At 45.2% G+C, this 23,242-nt stretch overlaps 1 protein-coding gene across 15 annotated transcripts in view; it reads right to left on the bottom strand.

Moving 5' to 3' along the window:
- The window catches only part of ptar1 (protein prenyltransferase alpha subunit repeat containing 1), a 135,107-nt gene that overhangs the window by 59,885 nt on the left and 51,980 nt on the right, over positions 1–23,242 (bottom strand). For 14 of the 15 annotated variants that reach the window (XM_068650279.1, XM_068650282.1, XM_068650283.1 and 11 more), the window contains 2 exons: positions 19,260–19,429; positions 4,121–4,187 (listed from right to left, as the gene is read on the bottom strand). In XM_068650279.1, the coding sequence (XP_068506380.1) occupies positions 4,121–4,187; positions 19,260–19,429 (237 nt within the window). The remainder of the gene's footprint in view (positions 1–4,120; positions 4,188–19,259; positions 19,430–23,242) is intronic. The other variant, XM_068650274.1, reaches the window with a different exon arrangement.

Below are 23,242 nucleotides of genomic sequence, written 5' to 3'. Positions count from 1 at the left end.
TTCCATGGAGGGACGAACAGACCTCTACAGGCTAGAGAACGGCAGTCTGACTGCCATTAGGTATTGGGATGAAATCCTTGCACCCATGGTCAGACCCTACGCTGATGCAGTAGAACCTAGGTTCCTCCTGATGTGGCAAGAGTATGCAGACAGGATGTGGAGGATGAAGGAATTGACACAATTGAATGGCCATCATGATCACTTGATCTAAACCCGATCGAAAACCTCTGGAACATAATGTTTCGGTCCATCAGACGCCGCCAGGTTGCTCCTTAGACTTTACAGGAGCTCACTGATGCTTTTAGACAGATCTGGGAGGACATCCCACAAGACACCCTCCGTTGTCTCATTAGGAGCATGCCGCGACGTTGTCAAGCACGTGAAGGCCACACAAGATATTGAAAATAATTTTGAGTTGCAGAAATTGAATTTAGGCCAAATGGACGAGCCTGCCACATCATTTTTTCACTTTGATTTTTGGGGTGTCTATATACTGAGCCCTTTGTAGGCTGAAAACTTTTATTTCCATCAAAGCATCCTTTTTTTCCTGAAATCTGATGTGTTGTCAGTGTTCCTTTAATTTTTTCGAGCAGTGTGTATATATATATATATATATATATATATATATATATATATATATATATATATATATATATATATATATATATATATGTTTGTGGATTTAGAAATTGTTTATGAAAGGGTACCTACTAAGATAGGAAGTCTGGACTCGCAGAGAAGTATGTGAGGGTAGTGCAGGACATGTTCAAGGAAAGTGTTACAGTGGTGAGATGCGCAGTAGGAATGACAGGTCCATTCAAGGTGGTGCAATTACTAAAGGTGGTGGCTCCTTTCGGCTTTTCCCTGAAGGGATCTCCACAGCGAAACAACTGTTTTTTTGTTTGTTTTTTTTGTCCAGATGATTCGCATGGGAAGTGTTTGGCACAGTTTTTACGCCAGATGCCCATCCTGAAGCTATCCTTTGCATTTACCTGGGCTTGGGGCCATGTGCTCCACTATGGCTGCATATGGTTCCCTGACCGGGAAACGAACCGAGGCCGCAGGCGGGGAAAACTCCGCATCCTACCCACTGGACCATCAGGGAGGTGGAATTACCAAAGGTAAGGTGGGTTAAAAAATGTAAAGAATATTAACAAGTATTTTTTTCAATTACCGCGATGGTCAGTTGAAAGGCTCTAGTAACTCCAAAATACATATTTTGCACTGCTGGGACGCCGTTGTTGTGCTCCCATAGCAACTAGCGGTAGCATTGATTTTCGACAAAATCTGCTGGTCGCCCTAGTCTATATATAAAAAAAAAAAAAAAAAAGTACAGTAGTAGAAGAGACATAACATCTGTTACTAAATTTTGATGATGTGCCAAAGGATAAGTGCTCGCTGATTATTCATTGCTATAGTCTGCGATGGGAGCATCGTTTCCCCCTCCCCCACCCTCAGCAAAGAGGAGCTGTGTTGTGTCACATTCCCCACAATGAAAACTGTTTAAGTGACTAAAATTGTGAGATTAGCAAGACAATTGGCTTATGGACAAGACTAATGGGGGAGTTATGCAGTTAATGGGGAGTCCCTCACCTGCATCGCGAGGGTTGGCAGGTACGAAATGGACTACAGCACTGACGAGCCTGCTAAAAAGATTAAGAAGTCTACACCTATTCACAACACATCTATTAGGCAGCTTCGCTGCCATAAACATAACAAAAAAAAATCCTGTATTTCAAAACAACTGGACGTTAACTAAGCAGAGTACGGTAATTTTCGGACTATAAGCCGCTACTTTTTGCTCAAGTTTTGAACCCTACGGCTTGTCGTCCGGTGCGGCACATCTATGAATCTTTCGTGATTTTTGTGATGACTAATACACTTATACACTCGTTAAAAGGCTGTGGACCGCTGTTGTGCAGCACCGCTTTGCTGGGCGGAGGGATATGTGACACGGTCACTGAGGAGAAGAGTGGTGTGTTGATCGCATGTCCATCCGCCAGGCGACAAAAAAAGATGTATATGATGCCGCTTTTAAGTTAAAGGCAGTCAATTTGGCTCTTAACGTAGGAACTGCAGCTGCTCATGCAGTGTAGAGGTTTCTTCCGGTCACTAGGAGGCACTGGGCTATTGCTGATGACATTTTGTTGCTTCACCCTTTTCTATAGCTATACGTGTAGCTCGCTAGTTCAATGTAACTTAGCGCTTTGTGTGTGAATAAAATTAGCATGAACAGACCCTCATCATGGAAAATGCTAGAAGAACAACAAAAGAGAGACTGAGGAAACGTGTGGTGAAGTATATCTGACGCTATTCCAATCCGACACTGCGGAGGAAGACTTCGATGGTTTCAGTGCACAGGAGGAAGATGAAGTCTCAGTGACTTTACTGGTATTTTTCGTTAACCAGCACTGTTAGTGCTGTATCGGCTGGCAACAGGTTCAGGGTGTCCCCCACCTACTGCCCGATAACTGCTGGGATAGGCTCCAGCACGCCCGTTACCCCCGTGGGAACGAGCAGAATAGAAAATGGATGGATGGATGGATGGATGGATGGATGGATGGATGGATGGATGGATGGATGGATGGATGGATGGATGGATGGATGGATGGATGGATGGATGGATGGATGGATGGATGTTAGTGCTGTGCCACCGTGTTGCTGCTGTGTTACTGCCGTGTCTCAATGACTTTTACCGGTATGTTTTTTTTTATCCCGCTCTATTAGTGCTGTGTTACTTCTGTATTGCTGCTGTGTTACTGCTGCGTCACAGGTATTGTTTGGCAGAAAAGTTAAGGTATGTTATTAAAACTTTGAAAACTCTTTCTGTGCACCATCTTTCTTTGTAAACAGCTCACAGGCACATGCGGCTTTTAATACGGTGTGGCTTATGTATAAAAAAAAAAAAAAAAGATTTTCCCCTAATTTTTGCTGGTGAGGCTTATAATCAGGTGAGTCTTATAGTCCAGAAATTACGGTAAGCAAGCAGGAAACAAGAGTAACATGCCTTTGTTTCCTTCTCTGACATAGTCAGGCTGATGTGCCAAATCAGGTAGGCTCCACCCAAAAAGTGGGCGTCAGTAAGTCCACCGCCAAGTTGTGTCAAAATACCGTTAAATCTCGTGAGTTGTTTTTCAGGGGTAATTGTAGAATACTTTTTCAATACTGATCCATCATGTAAGTGCCTATGTTCAGCCCAGTTTATGTAGTGTCCCTTTAAACATTAAAAAATACTGGATTCCATAACGATAGAATGTTTACTAAGCATAGTAAGCAAGCCAGAAAAAAGGACTAACATGCCTTCGCTTCCTTCGCTGATGTAGTCAGGCTGATGTGTCAATCAAGCAGACTCCACCCAAAAAGAGGGCATCAGTAAGTTTACCACCACTCTGTCCCGAAATACCATTAAATCACTTCAGAGTTGTTTTTGGGGGGAATTGTAGTACTGACATAATTTTTTAATACAGATCTAACACAAGTGCCAATGTTGAGCCGTCTTTACTGTTCGTTTTATGTATCAACAATATGGGGGGGGTCCAGGGTTTTGTACTGGTTACCACACCAAGAGTGCTTGCTGGCTGGCTGTGACAGCAGGGATGACACACGGCAGAGTCTTGATGCTCAGTTTAAGATAAGATTTCAAAGAAATAGATGCCAATGGCCCGCTGAATTTAACAGAGGTAGGCAAAATCCTCACAGCAGTTGGCCGTTGGCCTCAGATAAGAAGGCTCTAATGCGATCATGAATGCATGAATATCACTTGTAAGAAACGTGAGAGCTCTAAGTTGGAAACATTTGGTAAACTCAAGAAAATGATCCAGGAGATTTTAAGGTATTTTCATTTTTTTCAGTGTTTTGGTTTTTCAGTGTTTCAGTTTTCGGCTTTTGCCTTCCTCATTTTTAGTTTTCGATTCCAGCGGATCCCCATTGCCAATGACACATGAATGTTGTGTGTTACAATGTACACGGTTACTTTTTTCAAAGAGCACAGAGAATCTCTGCAGACCCCTTCCACCCTGGTCACAGCATATTCCAGGTACTGCTATCAGGAAGGAGGCTGAGGCATCTTGAGGTAATGTACCATTGAGAATGCCAGCTGCAATTAAGGATTTGTCGGTACCTGACATTCCAAGCAGTTGTGAAGTCAGGATTAAGCAGCAAGAGGGTGGATGTGATATCCACTAAAGCTGAGGGAAAACAAACATGATCATTAATGTCAGTTTCATTCTATAATGTTTGTCCATCATAGTTTTCCAAACTTTATTGTAACATGACATTTTCCATGTCTTTCAACTATTTTAAATGTTACATTTTATGATTGACACCACTAAACAAAAATATCACAAACATGAAAATTTGTTAACTCAAGTCCTATTGTTTGAAGACAAAGCTATAGTATTGTTTTGTGTAAATGGCAACATGTGGACCCATTTTTTTTAAATCATCCATTACCAAGCAGTAAATCACACATTACCAGCTGGTATAAGGTATTTTATATTATTTCTTCCAGAAGTGCATTTGTGAGATCATCAACTTTGCGGTAAATACTTTGATTTGACAGACTTTAACTGTCCATATGAAAAATGTACCTTAAATACTGACGGCCCTGAACAATATTTCTAGCATTATCATTACGTGTTTTGGCTTAAAAAAAACAAATGACTCTAAAGCCTCGTTTTCACCGACAGTATCTAACCTCCTCCACTACTGTGCTCTACTGTAATCAAGAGCATCCATTTGTGTTTGTCAACAAGACAAGAGTAAAATTATATTTCATGCTCTCGTCTCAATCAACATATAACAAAGGAAATACTGGCACGTAAAGCTAATTTTTTATGTCATTTACCACACGGCTTTGTTTGGTTCAACCTCCTCTCTCCTTTTTACCAGATCCTTGCTTTGTTATAACACTGAAAATGCCTAAGAGTCTGGACCTTTTTCAGGCCAACCAACTGGCGGTGTCACGTGCCCGTGCCACCTGCCATCCAGCTGGTGCTTTTCCTTGCCGCCAATCGTTCTCAGCCACGCCCATACAATTGAGCTGATCACTGGCACCTGTTCTCACTTGTTAAACAGCCTACTTCGGACTCCGGTTTACACGCTGTCAGTTCGTCCTCTTGTTCTGCCCTGTGATACCATTCGTGTGCTCACTGTGCTTCACCCAAATGATACCCGTTCCCAACCTTGCCTGTGTACTGACCTAACTCGCCTTGGTCACCGCCCGTCCTGACCACTTGCCTGTCCTTGACCACGTTCTGATCGCCACCCACCCCAACCATCCGCTTGGCCCTGAGTGCAACTACATGCTGAGCTCTGCTGCCCTGCGCGCTCGCTCTGCTGCTCTCTCCATCAGGTTGGTTCCTGCTACCTGCCAGGTTGCTACTGCAGTCAGCAACGATCTTCGGGTCTGACTATGTCCTCCACTAGTCCCGCTCCGCTACCCAGCAACACTAGCCAAGCCAGCAATCCAGCTTTCCACTTACACTTTCCCCCAATTCAATAAAGTCCATGCAGCACATGGTCGTTCGGTCTCTGCTTGTGACAGGTAGGATGTAGCAGTTCCAAGATTCACATATGGACAATGGATGGAGAATTTCGGCATGTCTGAGGAAATATTTATTTTCTTGTGCAACATTGACCAACAATATTGCAAGGGTACCACTCGAGAAAATAAATGTCGATCGCACTTTGGAAGAATGCTACTAGGGATGGGAATTGAGAACCGGTTCTTTTCGAGATTTGTTACCAATTCCTTGGAATCGTTTGCTATTTAGCTAACAATTCCCTTACCGATTCTAGTCAGCACGACTTGCATCACTACGCATGTTACACACGCTACGCAACATGCGTAGCAACATAAACAATGATGGAACCTGTCTTAATTCTGAAGGTGAACAAGTTGCATTGCTTGGCAAGGAAAAAACACTCTTCTAATTGACTTGCAATACATCCATGCCCTCGAGCAGCGAATATATATATATACGGCTGACTAGCTCAATCAGTAAGTGACATGACTTACAAACGGAAGACCCGGGTTCGATTCCCGGCAGGGGCACAATATGAGCAATGAGCGATTACCTTACCAGCAGTCAGTGTGGGTCCTTAGGCAAGACCCTTAACGATACCGCCTACCTCAGAGATAATGAGAGTACAAGAAACGAAAGACATGCCGGCTCAGACGTCGCCCGGACAAACAAGGTCTGCGTCAGGTGCTGGGGAACCAGAGCACCCTGATGAAAAATGGGCTACTGGAACAAGACACAAATGGGCGAGATGCGAGAATAAGGATCTGTTGGAATGCTACTACTTCAGCAACCCGAGCGAGAGGGGTTACATGCGGAGAATGCGGGAACAAGGGCAACTTCAATACCCACAGTCAACACTATCGGCCAAGCAACTAGTAGCTCAATGTTCCAATATCCATAAACGGCACCTGCTATCACACCTCGAGATTGATGAGATACAACACAAATGCCATAGCGAAGGCCAACCAGAGCACCAGGTCAGAGACGAGTTAAATCCATGTAAAAGCCCAGAGGTTGGGTACGAAACCCCATCCATCCATCCATCCATCTTCTTCCGCTTATCCGGGGTCGGGTCGCGGGGGCAACAGCTTCAGGAGGGACTCCCAGACTTCCCTCTCCCCAGCCACTTCATCCAGCTCATCCCGGGGGATCCCAAGGCGTTCCCAGGCCAGCTGAGAGACATAGTCTCTCCAGCGCGTCCTGGGTCGTCCCCGGGGTCTCCTACCGGTGGGACATGCCCGGAACACCTCCCCAGGGAGGCGTCCAGGAGGCATCCTGATAAGATGCCCGAGCCACCTCATCTGGCTCCTCTCAACGTGGAGGAGTAGCGACTCTACTCCGAGTCTCTCCCGGATGACCGAGCTTCTCACCCTATCTCTAAGGGAGAGCCCGGACATCCTGCGGAGAAAACTCATTTCGGCCGTTTGTATCCGAGATCTCGTTCTTTCGGTCACGACCCATAGCTCGTGACCATAGGTGAGGGTAGGAGCGTAAATCGACCGGTAAATTGAGAGCTTTGCCTTTTGGCTCAGCTCTCTCTTCACCACAACGGACCGGTACAGGGTCCGCATTACTGCCGACGCTGCACCGATCCGCCTGTCGATCTCACGCTCCATCCTCCCCTCACTCGTGAACAAGACTCCAAGATACTTGAACTCCTCCACTTGGGGCAGGATCTCATCCCCGATCCGGAGAGGGCATTCCACCCTTTTCCGATCGAGGACCATGGACTCGGATTTGGAGGTGCTGACCCTCATCCCGACTGCTTCGCACTCGGCTGCGAACCGTTCCAGCGAGAGCTGGAGATCACGGCCTGAAGAAGCCAACAGCACCACGTCATCTGCAAAAAGCAGAGACGCGATGCTGAGGTCCCCAAACCGGACCCCCTCAACGCCTCGGCTGCGCCTAGAAATTCTGTCCATAAAAATTATGAACGGAATCGGTGACAAAGGGCAGCCTTGGCGGAGTCCAACCCTCACTGGGAACGAATCCGACTTACTGCCGGAAATGCGGACCAGACTCTGGCATCGGTGATACAGGGACCGAACCGCCCTTATCAGTTGGCTCGGCACCCCGTACTCCCGAAGCACCCTCCACAGAACCTCCCGAGGGACACGGTCGAACGCCTTCTCCAAGTCCACAAAACACATGTGGACTGGTTGGGCAAACTCCCATGCACCCTCGAGGATCCTGCCGAGGGTGTAGAGCTGGTCCACTGTTCCACGGCCAGGACGAAAGCCACACTGCTCCTCCTGAATCCGAGGTTCGACCTCCCGACGGACCCTCCTCTCCAGCACCCCTGAATAGACCTTACCAGGGAGGCTGAGGAGTGTGATTCCCCTGTAATTGGAACACACCCTCCGGTCCCCCTTCTTAAAGAGGGGAACCACCACCCCAGTCTGCCAATCCAGAGGCACTGTCCCCGATGTCCACGCAACGTTGTAGAGGCGTGTCAGCCATGACAGCCCCACAACATCCAGAGCCTTTAAGAACTCTGGGCGGATCTCATCCACCCCCGGGGCCTTGCCACCGAGGAGTTTTTTAACTACCTCAGTGACTTCGACCCCAGAGATTGGAGAATCCGCCTCAGAGTCTCTAGGCCCTGCTTCCTCAATGGAAGGCGTGTAGGTGGAATTGAGGAGGTCTTCGAAGTATTCTTCCCACCGACTCACGACGTCCCGAGTCGAGGTCAGCAGCACGCCATCCCCACTGTAAACAGTGTTGACGTTGCACTGCTTCCCCCTCCTGAGATGCCGGATGGTGGACCAGAATTTCCTCGAAGCCGTCCGAAAGTCATTCTCCATGGCCTCACCGAACTCCTCCCACGCCTGGGTTTTTGCCTCAGCAACCGCCGAAGCCGCGTTCCGCTTGGCCATCCGGTACCTGTCAGCTGCCTCCGGAGTCCCGCAGGCCAAAACGGCCCGATAGGACTCCTTCTTCAGCTTGACGGCATCCCTTACCGCCGGTGTCCACCAGCGGGTTCGGGGGTTGCCGCCACGACAGGCACCAACGACCTTACGGCCACAGCTCCGGTCGGCCGCCTCAACAATGGAGGCGCGGAACATGGTCCACTCAGACTCAATGTCCCCCGCCTCCCCCGGGACGTGGGAAAAGCTCTGCCGGAGGTGGGAGTTGAAGCTCTTCCTGACAGGAGATTCTGCCAGACGTTCCCAGCAGACCCTCACAGAGCGTTTGGGTCTGCCAGGTCGGACCGGCATCTTCCCCCACCATCGGAGCCAACCCACCACCAGGTGGTGATCAGTTGACAGCTCCGCCCCTCTCTTCACCCGAGTGTCCAAAACATGCGGCCGCAAATCCGATGACACGACTACAAAGTCGATCATCGAACTGCGGCCTAGGGTGTCCTGGTGCCAAGTGCACACATGGACACCCTTATGTTTGAACATGGTGTTCATTATTGAAAATCCGTGTCGAGCACAGAAGTCCAACAATAGAACACCGCTCGGGTTCAGATCAGGGGGGCCGTTCCTCCCAATCACGCCCTTCCAGGTCTCACTGTCATTGCCCACGTGAGCATTGAAGTCACCCAGTAGAACGATAGAGTCCCCAGAAGGAGCGCTCTCCAGCACTTCCTCCAGGGACCCCAAGAAGGGTGGGTACTCTGAGCTGCTGTTTGGTGCATAGACACAAACAACAGTCAGGACCCGTCCCCCCACCCGAAGGCGGAGGGAGGCTACCCTCTCGTTCACCGGGGTGAACCCCAATGTGCAGGCGCCCAGCCGGGGGGCAATAAGTATACCCACACCTGCTCGACGCCTCTCACCGTGGGCAACTCCAGAGTGGAAGAGAGTCCAGCCCCTCTCGAGAGGGCTTGTACCGCGTTTGGGTCTGCCAGGTCGGACCGGCATCTTCCCCCACCATCGGAGCCAACCCACCACCAGGTGGTGATCAGTTGACAGCTCCGCCCCTCTCTTCACCCGAGTGTCCAAAACATGCGGCCGCAAATCCGATGACACGACTACAAAGTCGATCATCGAACTGCGGCCTAGGGTGTCCTGGTGCCAAATGCACACATGGACACCCTTATGTTTGAACATGGTGTTCATTATTGAAAATCCGTGTCGAGCACAGAAGTCCAACAATAGAACACCGCTCGGGTTCAGATCAGGGGGGCCGTTCCTCCCAATCACGCCCTTCCAGGTCTCACTGTCATTGCCCACGTGAGCATTGAAGTCACCCAGTAGAACGATAGAGTCCCCAGAAGGAGCGCTCTCCAGCACTTCCTCCAGGGACCCCAAGAAGGGTGGGTACTCTGAGCTGCTGTTTGGTGCATAGACACAAACAACAGTCAGGACCCGTCCCCCCACCCGAAGGCGGAGGGAGGCTACCCTCTCGTTCACCGGGGTGAACCCCAATGTGCAGGCGCCCAGCCGGGGGGCAATAAGTATACCCACACCTGCTCGACGCCTCTCACCGTGGGCAACTCCAGAGTGGAAGAGAGTCCAGCCCCTCTCGAGAGGGCTTGTACCGGAACCCAAACTGTGTGTGGAGGCTAGTCCGACTATATCTAGTCGGAATCTTTCTGCCTCGCACACCAGCTCGGGCTCCTTTCCAGCCAGAGAGGTGACATTCCATGTCCCAAGAGCCAGCTTCTGCAGCCGGGGATCAGACCGCCAAGGTCCCCGCCTTTGGCTGCCGCCCGGCTCACATTGCACCCGACCCCTTAGGCCCCTCCCACAGGTGGTGAGCCCATGGGAAGGGGGACCCACGTTTCCATTTCGGGCTATGCCCGGCCGGGCCCCATGGGCGAAGGCCCGGCCACCAGACGCTCGCCTTCGAGCCCCGCCTCCAGGCCTGGCTCCAGAGGGAGGCCCCGGTGACCCGGGCGAGGGAAAACTAAGTCCATTTATATTACTCATCATAAGGGGCTTGTGAGCCGTGCTTTGTCTGGCCCCTCACCTAGGACCCGTTTGCCATGGGTGACCCTACCAGGGGCATGAAGCCCCCGACAACATGGCTCCTAGGATCATAGGGGCACGCAAACCCCTCCACCACGATAAGGTGACGACTCGCGGAGGGGGTACGAAACCCCAATAAGCACAATCAAGCTGAACGAGGCAGCAACTGACCTGAAGAACAAGATCACGGTGAGAATGATTGCTCGGGAACCTAGATACACACTGCAGAGGCTAAGTGAAGTACCCTCAGAAAGTCTCCTAGAAGATGTGAATGCAGCATTGACAACAATTCCTACGGCTACCATCACTGAAACCAATGAGCTGATATACACCTCAGCAGCAGTGATCCTAGAAATGCTTGGCTACAAGAAGAATGACCATATGCGACCACAACAGTGCCCACCATGGAAGAGAAGGCTGGAGGCCAAAATCAAGATAGCACGGAGAGAAGTGAGCCAAATGACAGAGGCCCAGAAAGGTGCAATGAAAAAGCAAGTTCCCAAGAAATACAGCCATATGCCCATACCTGAAGCACTCGAAACTGCCAAACAAAGACTCCAAGCCTTGGCCAGCCGCCTAAAGAGGTACACAAGAGAGAATGAAGCCAGACGAATAAACAGGTTGTTCACAACACAACCAGCGAAAGTGTACGCTCAGTGGCAGGGGAATAATAGCAGAGCAGACCCACCAAGGCTGGAAACTGAACAGTACTGGAAGGATATATGGGAGCGGGAGGCATCACATAAGAAGGATGCACAGTGGCTGGTGGCTCTGAGAAAGGACCACAGCAAGCTCCCTGAACAGAACCCAGTAACCATCACAGTGGCAGACATCCAGAGAAGAGTCTCAGGAATGAAAAACTGGACAGCACCAGGCCCTGACATGATCCACAGCTACTGGCTCAAGAAACTTACAACTCTCCATGAGCGCCTGGCAGCACAAATGAACCAGCTGCTAAGGGATGGGACTCACCCTGAATGGTTAACCCAAGGGCGTACGATCCTGATCCAGAAGGATCCATCAAAGGGTACAGTCCCATCCAACTACCGGCCAATCACCTGCCTCTCCACAACATGGAAGCTGATGTCGGGCATACTATCAGATAAGATCAGCAGGCACATGGATCAATACATGAGCACTGCTCAGAAAGGGATTGGTAAAAATACCAGAGGAGCAAAACATCAACTCCTGGTGGATAGAACAGTCACCCAAGACTGCAGAACTAGACATACCAACCTGAGCACTGCCTGGATTGATTACAAGAAAGCATATGACTCAATGCCACATACTTGGATCACTGAATGCTTGAGGCTGTACAACATCAATGGGACTCTGAGAACCTTCATCGCCAACTCGATGAAACAGTGGAAAACCACACTTGAAGCCAATGGCAAGCCACTTGCACACGTGACCATCAAATGTGGTATATACCAAGGAGACGCTCTGTCCCCAATGCTGTTCTGTATAGGACTGAACCCCCTCAGCCAAATAATCAACAAGACGGGCTATGGATACCAACTCAGGAATGGGGCCACCATCAGCCACCTCCTCTACATGGATGACATAAAGCTGTACGCTAAGAACGAGCGGGACATTGACTCCCTGATCCACACTACCAGGATCTACAGCTCTGACATCGGAATGTCATTCGGACTTGAGAAATGTGGCCGCATGGTGACTAAAAGAGGAAAGGTAATCCACACAGAGGGGGTCTCACTCCCAGAAGGAACAATAGCAGACATTGAGGACAGCTACAAATACCTTGGAATTCCACAGGCAAATGGCAACCTTGACGAGGAAACAAGGAAAGCAGCCACAGCCAAATACCTCCATCGAGTAAGGCAAGTCCTAAGAAGTCAGCTCAATGGCAAGAACAAGTCCCTAGCCATTAACAGCTACGCCCTACCAGTAATCAGGTACCCTGCAGGAATCATACGGTGGCCAAAGGAAGATATACAGACCACAGATATCAAGACACGGAAGCTCCTAACCATGCATGGAGGGTTCCATCCCAAGTCCAGCACCCTGAGACTGTACACTAGCCGTAAAGAAGGAGGCCGAGGACTAGCGAGCGTGAGAGCCACGATCCAAGATGAAACATCCAAGATCCATAAGTACATCAGGGATAAGGCCCCAACGGATGACGTGCTCAGTGAATGTCTCAGACAATGGGCATCAAAGGAAGATGAGGTGCTGGAGGGACCATCATGGGAGGACAAGCCCCTACATGGGATGTACCACCGAAACATAGCTGAAGTAGCTGATATCCAGAAATCCTACCAATGGCTAGAAAGAGCTGGTCTGAAGGACAGCACAGAGGCACTGATCCTGGCTGCACAAGAACAGGCCTTGAGCACCAGAGCAATAGAGGCCCAAATCTACCACACCAGACAAGACCCCAGGTGTAGATTGTGCAAAGAAGGTCCTGAGACAATCCAGCACATAACTGCAGGGTGTAAGATTCTGGCAGGTAAAGCATACATGGAGCGCCATAACCAAGTAGCTGGAATAGTGTACAGGAACGTCTGTGCAGAGTATGGACTGGAAGTCCCAAGATCCAAGTGGGAAACACCTCCAAAGGTGGTAGAGAATGACCAAGCCAAGATCCTCTGGGACTTCCAGATCCAGACAGACAGAATGGTAATGGCGAACCAACCGGACATTGTGGTGGTGGACAAAGAGCAGAGGAAAGCCGTTGTGGTTGACATAGCCATCCCAAATGATGGAAAAAGGAACATGAGAAACTTGAGAAATATCAAGGGCTCAGAGAAGAGCTGGAGAAGACCTGGAGAGTTAAGACTTCAGTGGTACCTGTGGTCATTGGAGCACTAGGGGCAGTAACCCCCAAACTGGAGGAGTGGCTGAAACAGATCCTAGGAAAAACATCTGACATCTCAGTCCAGAAAAGTGCAGTACTAGGAACAGCAAAGATACTGCGTAGAACCCTCAAGCTCCCAGGCCTCTGGTAGAGGACCCGAGCTTGAAGGGAAAAAGAGACCACCCACGGGGGGTGAGGAAAAGTTTTTATATATATATATATATATATATATATATATATATAAAAAAAAAACTTATATATTATATAAGTTTATTATATACTTATATATATATATATATATATATATATATATATAGTATATATATAGTATCTTTTTTCTTTTTCCGCAGGTGGGTCTGGAATGCATCTCCCGCGAAAAACGAGAGATTGCTGTACTTGCTAACGAGAATTAAGTCACCTCCCCTTCTAAATCAAACACAACCACATCTTAGCAGTGAATTCATTGTGCATGTCAGTATTTACCTTTTACCAACATTGCCCATTTCATTGCAATTAGAAATGAGAAATTGACCTGGATGTCACAATTTCAAACACAACTTAGTCATGTTTTTTAAGTGGAAAAAATATGACAGTAGAGCAACAACATTTAGATATGACAAATTTAACTACTGGTAACACACATTTTTTTAACAAGGATTAATGCTACAAATTAAAATTATTGTGCCATGCGATGCATTATGGGCACCGAGTGGTGAGAGCATATGAGGCTATGCAATGTTGCTTCCGACTGTTTGTCGGTGTCACATAAATTAAAAAAAAACAAAAAAAAAACGAGTGTATGCTCTGCATTGTTAACACAAAAAGTCAGCTGCATTTGAGAATTGACTCAGGTCAAGTCAAATTTAACCCTTAATTATAAAAACATCATCTATAGCAGGGGTCACCAACCTTTCTTAAACTGAGAGCTACTTCCTGGGTACTGATTAAGGTAAAGGATTACCAGTTTGAGACACACTTCTGTGTTATTATTGTCATTTCCAGTTCACATGTAAGTGTGATTTTAACAAGAATAGCAGAAATACAGTCAAACCTCGGTTTTCGACCACAATCCGTTCCATAAGGTGGTTCAAGAAGCGAATCGGTTGAATTCCGAATCTATTTTCCCCATTACAAGTAACGGAAAAAAAATTTGTCCGTTCCAAGAATAAAAAAAAAAAAAAAAAAATGTGGGTTTTTTTTGTTTTTTCTTAGCATTTGCGCATTTTTGTCCGATCGCGAATTTTTTGTTTGAATTCCTATTTGTTCGAAAACCGAGGTTTGACTGTAAAATAAATAGATGCAACTCACTCACTGACAAGTGTCGCGATTTGAGCAAATTTTAGAACAATCCTCACGGGCGACCTGGTGCCTGCGGGCACCGTCTTGGTGACCCCTGATCTAAAGTTAGATATAAAATTAATAAAAGCCATAGCAAAGAATAATTGCACCACTCACATACATATGTAACTTATCCTTTAATAGTGGGATAGTTCCTGGTAAAATCAAGATAGCAAAAGTCCTACCTCGTTGTACCTTACAGTCTGTCCCAAAACCTTTGATCTTTTAGTGACCCCAAGGGCCAAAATGAAGTCCCCAGTGTTTAGAGAGCATTCTCTATTGTCTATGGTGCTCCCAATCTTTTCAAGTCAAACTCAAGTGGACCTCTGGGGTTGTCTCCCAATTATTTAAACAAAATTAATAAACATGAGCCGGCTGACTGGCAGCGTGACGATGCATGCGGCCATGTACGCACGGCAGGCGGCCGCCACCAACAGCTCCGGAGAAGAAGGTGCCACCTCACCAGCTTCAGTCAATAAAGTTGGTGTCAGGGAGGGAGCTCTGGCTGCTGATTGACGGCGAGCTGTCTGTGACACAGAGCCCCAATATCTAGCTGGTAATAAGTTGAAATAGTTCTGCTAATGTCTTTCATATTTTCGTAGGTTGAAGTGAACACTAGTAATAATGTGCATATGAATTTTGGTGGCAATTAATCACCATTTCATATACTATGTGACAACCAGAAAACAATACGCATTACAATGGTTGCAGGACTCTGGTGACGTAATAGCTCAAAAAGTGGGCCAATTTGTCGCAAATCTCATTCCCCAAAAACCCTTAAATCACTACAGATTCTTTTAGTGCCTTGAATATTAGTGCTGACATCATTTTTACGTAAAGACCGATCATTAAAGTGCCAACGTTCAACTCGGTTTAGTGTCCCTTTGAACTAGAATCCCACGGTGCATTTCAGCCAAATCCTGGTGGATTAATGCAACTTGAAATACCGTAATTTCCGGACTATAAGCCGCGACTTTTTTCCAGAATTTTGAGCCCTGCGGCTTATAGTCAGGTGCGGCTTATAAACGATTTTTTTCGTGATTTTTGTGATGACTTGATCACTTTTATACACTCGCAAAAACGCTGTGGACCACTGTTGTGCGGTATCTTGAAGAACAAAACAACAACAAAAATACTATTTTGAAACACTACTATGGCTGCTGCTTATTCTGGCTGTGTTGCTTGTGACAATTATGAGCTTTAGTAGGAATGCACGCTAGGTGACCTGCGTCAAAGGGCTCTAAAAACTTTCTCTTACTCTGCCATGTGACTCAGAGATTACACAAAGCAGTGCACACTTCCGTGTTGCTGCGGTACTACTGCTGCGTCACAGGCAATGTTTAGAAAGACATGGTAAAGTATGTTATTAAAACTTTAAAAAGGCTTTCTGTGTACTGTCTTTCTTTGTAAAAAAAAACTCATGTGCACGTGCGGCTTATAGTCCGGTGCGGCTTATGTAAGAAAAAAACTAAAATATCCCTGAATTTTAGCTGGTGTGGCTTATAGTCCAGTGCGGCTTATAGTCCGGAAATTACGGTACATGTTGTACAAAAGAAAAGTTGATGGCAATGATGAATACTAATTTGTGCTCGCTTATTTTTTGATACTATCATCTTTTTAGGTGACAATGAAGAAGCACTGATGTGTAAATAGGTGATTTTGACACTTTTTTAGGGCTTTGAACACTATGGTGTCAGTAAAAGCACAATATAAAGGAATTAAATTTACCTTTTACCATTCCTATGCTGTAAAAAGAATAAATGAATTAAAGCATGATACACTGACATCCCCCCACAGATCCGCGAAACAGCGAGGTCTCGAAAGGTAAACTGCAATATAACGAGGGACACTCTGTTAGATACTGCGTATTAACATTAAAAATTGCAAATGTCAATGGCATCTGCTTCTCTGAAAAATAAATAATCAGAATCAGCTTTATTGGCCAGGTTTGGCATGCCAAACAGGGAATTTGACTCTGGTCGATCTCAGCCTCTGTACGACATTTAAGTGACTGACAACATTCAGGCAACTAACAACATTTAAGTGGCGAGAGCAGGATGTTATTGCACAGTGATGATGATAATAAGACACATCAAATCCACCTTTTTTGCTTTAATATTCATTTTCTTGTGTATTTGGAGTCTCCAAGAGTGTAGAAACGTGTAATCTATCCCTCCAGGTGCTGCAGAGATACTTTAATGATCTGTTTGGGGGCTATTTTTAACTCTGTTCAGTTTTCTCCGTTTTCTTTTATGTAATTTTATCTATTACATCACATCCGTTGGGGCGGGACAAACCAAACAAGGGAATGGGTGTTGCCAAATGGTTTTGCAAATCCGCCATCCTTATTACTCGGAGAGAATTTAGCAGTCCAAACAACACAAGGCTGCCGAAATGGAGGGATCAAAATGTTCCGTCGTTGGATGCATCAATTCATGCAACTCAGTACACCGCCCCCAGCATCAGAACCTCAAAGAAGTGCCTGGTCAAATTTCATTTTTCAAGCAGTGTTATCCCGTCTGTGGGCAAAGTCCTGCTCGTTCAAGGACAAATATTTCGGAAATCTTTTGTCAGTATAAAGAAGGATTCGCCGAAAAACTTCGTTTTGTTGATGGTTCAGTTCCTTCAATCCATGAAAACGACAGACACAGTAAAGTGGTAAGCTTGAGACAACACAAAAATACTGTATTGGCCCGAATATAAGACGACCCTGATTATAAGATGACACCCTCTTTTTCAAGACTCAAGTTTGAAAAAAGACTTTTTGAACACCAAATTATATTTTTATACAGAAAATTATTACATCTGGGACAAATGATTATAACAATATATTCGGGAGAAAAAGCATGTTATTTTGCCTCATTCAAATCATACAAAAACTGTCTAAATATCTGAACATTTAAATATGTTAACTAAAGTGTAATCACATTTGTAAAATAATGGCTTCTGGTTTTTGAAATGTAAATAAACCAATCTACTGTGATAAAACAACAAAATTGCAATAACTGCATTAACCATCAAAGTGAAGTCTAACTGTAACTGTAGTCTTGAAACTAATCTGAATAAGGAAAAACATTGCAATAAAATAATGCAAACTGCTACCGCTATTGTTGGGGAGCCTGAGGACTGTAGAGGGCAGGGGTGGGCAATTAATTTTTACAAGGGGTCACATGAAAAACCCGAGTTATGTCAGAGGGCCACACCAACGATAATTTAAACCTGCTCAACTTTATTCCATTGTAATATGCACTAAATTATTTATTTTAAATAGCTGGTACTGGTAATTAGAAGACTACAATTATTCAGTGTGTATTTATATTAGGCTATGTGAAATTGTGGTGTATAGGTCAAATAAAAAAATCATTAATCAGTACAATTTATTCTTAACTTCTTTAACTTTTCCTCAAACTGTGAATTACAACACATTTATAGAAACATATCAATGTGTCTTGTTACGGTACGTCGGGAGAGTGACACATTCTCAAATGCGCTCTTTTTCTTCGGGCATATCAGTGCAACAGAGTCCAATAAGCACTCCTTAATAAACTCTTCGTCAGTAAACGGCTTACTTTTTGTGGCAATTTTGCGGGAAATGACAAAACTTGTTCTGACCGCTGCATCTCTGTGGGTGTGAAGTTTGATAAAAAGTCCTTGTTGGGCTTGCAGTTTTGCTAGCAATGCATCAGCCTCTGTTGCACGCTCTTTATTAGACAGATTTTTGTATTTTTCCTCATGCTTGGTCGTGTAGTGGCGACTCAAATTATATTCTTTAAACACAGCGACCTGTGTGCCACAAACCAGGCACACGGCTTTACCTTTCAGTTCTGTAAAGAAATACTTGGCAGTCCATGTCTTGTTGAAAACACGGCACTCCTTGTCAACTTTTCTTTTCTTCGCATCAGTAAACGCTACCTCAGCTAAAAAAAAAAACTACAAATATGTCGACTGGAAAATGAGGTGCACCTCTTGCGGCCTTTACATTTAAAGAAACCGCACCAAAACAGCTTTCTCGGAGCGGCGCCTCATAAAAAGTAGAAAGATGGGTCCTGTGATGGCATCAAAACGAGGAAATCAAACAAGAGCATCGCTGTTCCACTTTATATATACTACAACTGAATGAATAAAACGTAAAGCAGTAGAATTTATTACCGTGATACGTAAGCTTTAATTTAAGCCGATCAAGTATCACTAATAACTTCTTCGCTGCCGAATTGGACATTTCTGACTGGTTCACGTTTATCACTGTGACGCGCTAAATTTGTTCTTGTTTCCTGCTTTATTGTGCTATAAAACAGCCATATGACGCCCGTACTAACATGCATTACATTTTAATTGGGGCTCCTAAAAGTTTCAAATTCTTCCTTAGAGGGAAAAAAAAACAATTGGCAAACACAGCTAACCTGTGTACTGTACATATGCGCAACTAGTCCATTACGGTTCCAAAATATACATAAATGGTGATAAATTCTGAACAAAATTAGTATTTTTCTGCTTTCCACAAAACTTTGTCGACTGTCACCCAAATTTGTGGACATGGATGTAAATCTCGTTATCGTAGCCTGAAAATATTAGAAACATTTTGGGTTATAATAATGCCGGAAGCATATGCATATAAGTTTGGGTTCAGACAAATCACTGTCTAATCTGAATGTCAGTTACCTTCCTTATCCAGCCAATGTTTCTGCTGGCGGTAGAGTAACAACTTGCTGTGCACATAGGGCAGCAGAAACTTGAGACACCAGCTCTCAACACCCAGCTTGTTCTCCAACACCACGATGGGGCTGCGGTTGTAACGTCCCTCTGGACATGGAATCACACCAATCTCATCACTGGGAAAAGAGACAATGGAATTAGAGTAGGTAAGAATCGTATGTAGCGAATGTTCTCCTGTACACCAATAGAAAATCACAAGAAACTACTACACAGGTGTCAAACTCTGCACCTGAGTTACATGATCGTGATCAGGCTTTCGCAGCCCTTGATGATAAGATGATCATTTGAATCGTGTGTGTTGGAGGAGGTAAACAACTAAAACAAAGGATATTTGGCCCTCAAGGACCGGCGTTTCACACTTGTGCGCGAATATAAATACATTACTATTTGTAAAACACAAATCACAACATCTACACCTGTAATCAGCACTTTACATAAAACGTCCATGTGTGTGTGTATACAGTATATACTTTATACTACATATACATATACCATATTTTCACGACCAAAGGGCGCACCGTACTAAACGGCGCAGTCTCAGTTGTGTGCCATTACTGTATTTAATACACACATAGGGCGCACCGCATCATAGGGCGCATGCATGCCATGATTTACAGTAAACAAAAAAAAAACGACACGGGAGCAAGAAAGTGAGTTTGGTTGTACAAATCGGGTTCGGCTGAAGTTGGGAAATTGTGTAAAATGTAAACAAAAACAAAATACAATTATTTGAAAATCCTTTTCAACCTATATTCAATTGAATACACTACAAAGACAACATATTTAATGCTCAAACTCAAACTTTATTTATTTTTTCAAATAATTAACTTAGAATTTCATGGGTGCAACACGTGCAGTAGAAGTTGAGAAAGACCATGTTTACCACTTCGTTACATCACCTTTCCTTTTACTAATAACACTCAAACGTTTTGGAAGAGAGGAGACTAATTCTCCTAGCTTCTCATGTGGAATTCTTTCCCATTCTTGCTTGATGAACCGCTTCGCTTGTTCAACAGTCCAGGGTCTTCCCTGTCGTATTTTACGCTTCATAATGCGCCACACATTTTCAATGGGAGACAGGTCTGGACTGCAAGCGGGCCAGGGGAGAACCTGGACTCTTTTACTTCGAAGCCACGCTGTTGTAACAGGTGCAGAATGTGGCTTTGCATGATCGTGCTGAAATAAGCAGCAGCGTCCGTGAAAAAGATGTCGCTTGGATGGAAGCATATGTTGCTCCAAAATCTGTATGTACTTTTCAGCATTTATGTTGCCTTCACAGAAATGTAAGTCACCCATGCCATGGGAACTAATGCACCCCCATACCATCACAGATGTTGGCTTTTGAACTTTGCGTTGATAACAGTCCGGATGGTCCGCTTCCTCTTTGGTCCGGAGGACACAACGTCCAGTGTTTCCAAAAACAATTTGAAAAGTGGAATCATCAGACCACAAAACACTTTGCCATTGTGCATCAGTCCATTTTACATGAGCTCGGGCCCAGAGAACCCGGCCGCGTTTCTGGATGTTGTTCATAAACGGCTTTGGCTTTGCATGGTAGAGTTTTAACCCGCATTTACTGATGTAGAGCCGAACTGTATTTACTGACAGTAGTTTTCTGAAGTTTTCCTGAGCCCATTTGGTAATATCCTTTACACACTCCTGTTGGTTTTTAAGGCAGTGGCATCTGAGGGATCGAAGGTCACGGTCATTCAGTCTTGTTATCCGGCCGTGGGACTTACGTGCAATGATTTCACCAGATTCTCTGAACCTTTTGAAGATATTGTGGACCGTAGATGTTGAAAACCCAAAATTCCTTGCAATTTTGCTTTGAGAAATGTTCTTAAACTGTTCAACTATTTTCTCACGCAGTTGTGGACTAAGTGGTGATCCAAAGTCAAAGTCAAAGTCTCCTTTATTGTCAATTCCTACGCATGTCAAGACACAGAGATCGAAATTACGTTTCTCACTATCCCAGGGTGACAAGACAGAGTTCACAACGCACATACAAGTAAACAACACAGGAAAAATAAAACAAGAAGATGAACAATAAGAGTGATAGCACGCTAGCCACTCCCGATGCACAGCAGAGTCCGGAAAGATGACAGTCAACCAGGCCACTGTGAACACGAGCACACAGCAGGCACGCACTGTCCGGTTCGTGGATCCTATCAGGCGAACGCAACCCATCTTGTCGTCCCGCGAACGAACGTACGCCAGGAGAATGGAAGCCCCATCCTTGCTTGTGAACGACTGAGCATGTTTGGGGAGGCTCCCGTTATACCCAATCATGATGCCCAATTAGCCTGATCACATGTGGGGTGTGCCAAATAGGTGTTTGATGAGCTTTTCTCAGCTTTCTCTGTATTTGTTGCCACCTTTCCCAACTTCTACTGGAAGTGTTGCAGCCATGAAATTCAAAGTTAATTATTATTTGGCAAAAAACAATTAAGTTTATCAGTTTCAACATTAAATATGTTCTCTTTCAATTGAATATGGGTTGAGAAGGATTTTCAAATTGTTGTATTTTGGTTTCATTTACATTTTACACAATTTCCCAACTTCAACCGAATCCGGTTTGTACATCTGGTAAATTTCCAAATTATATGAAAATAGCTAAAGCCGTACAGAATATGGATGGATGGATTATTAGTTTAATGGATTAAGTGAGAAAGGGGTAGGAATTCAAAATGCTCTGCTCCTCCTTTTCGAGCATTCTTTGCTGTTGTTTTTTTAGTTTGTTGTTTATATTTTTGTTTCTTTGTTTGTTTGTTTCAGTGACTTAAATATGGCACTTTCAAGTGTTATTTGTTTTACTTTTCCTATTTTCATGTTTTAAATATGTTTGAAATAAAGATAAATCAAATCAAAAATCAAATATGTATCGAGACTAAACAGGAAAGGTGAGAGAATAGTGCTCTGCGGCGTCCCCGTGCTGTAGACTACCATAGCAGACACACATCCATGAAACATTACATACTGTGATCTGTTTGTGAGGTAGTCGATTATCCATGCAGTAAGCTGCTTGCCCATTTGCACTCCCTCCAGTTTTCCTCTCAGCAGTGCAGGCTGGATGGTGTTGAACACACTGAAGATGTCAAAGAAAATGATCTTCACAGTGTTCCCTGCTTGCTCCAGATAAGAGAGGGATCTGTGTAGCAAGTGGACAGGGGTCAAGCGCTGAGCTCACCAGTGGGTGGAAGTGTTGCAGCATAAGTAACACGTGATGAGATCATCAGATGAGAGGTCAGGGCCACAGGTCTATAGTGGTTAGGCTCCCGAGATTGTGTAATCTTTGGCACCGGAACCACACAGGAAGTCTTCCACAATTCAAGGACCCTTTCCAGCTTTAGGCTCATGTTGAAGCTATGCATGACAACATGGCAGAGCTGGTCTGCACAGTCCCTGGGCAGTCTGACGCCGATTCAATCCGGTCCTGCTGCCTTCTTGGTTTTTGTTTTCCTGAGCTGCCATCTCACCTGTATAGTGGACGTGTGGCTGGGTTGAAGCGGAAGATGGGGGTGGGTCTGTTGTGGGTGGTGATGAACCAGAGTGCAGGTAGTGATGGTCCTGCTCCATCAGAGAATGGACGCAATATACGGTGGTGGTTAGATGGTAACTGGGAGGAGGGGGGATTGTTAACAACCCTGAGTCAAATCTACAGGGTCCGGCAAAATGATCTGACACATTTGTAGGTGTAATAAAATGCAAATAAATTAAAGAAACAAAAAGGTTTCTTTTTTATTTTTGAAAAGTACATATAATGCCATTTTGTTTTGTTTCGTTTCATTTTCGTTTCGTATTCGAATAATGTTATTTTGTTTCATTTCAGTTGCTAACATGAATTGGACCAGTGAGCATCGCTATTTCATTGTGGAAACATTTATCAAGAACGAATCTGTAACTGCAACACAACCAGCGTTCCGTTTGCG

Source organism: Syngnathus scovelli, chromosome 3, assembly GCF_024217435.2.
Source record: "Syngnathus scovelli strain Florida chromosome 3, RoL_Ssco_1.2, whole genome shotgun sequence".
In the NCBI taxonomy this organism is placed as follows: domain Eukaryota; kingdom Metazoa; phylum Chordata; class Actinopteri; order Syngnathiformes; family Syngnathidae; genus Syngnathus; species Syngnathus scovelli.
The sequence above is the reverse complement of the archived record's forward strand: the minus strand, read 5'-3'. Positions and strand labels throughout refer to the sequence as shown.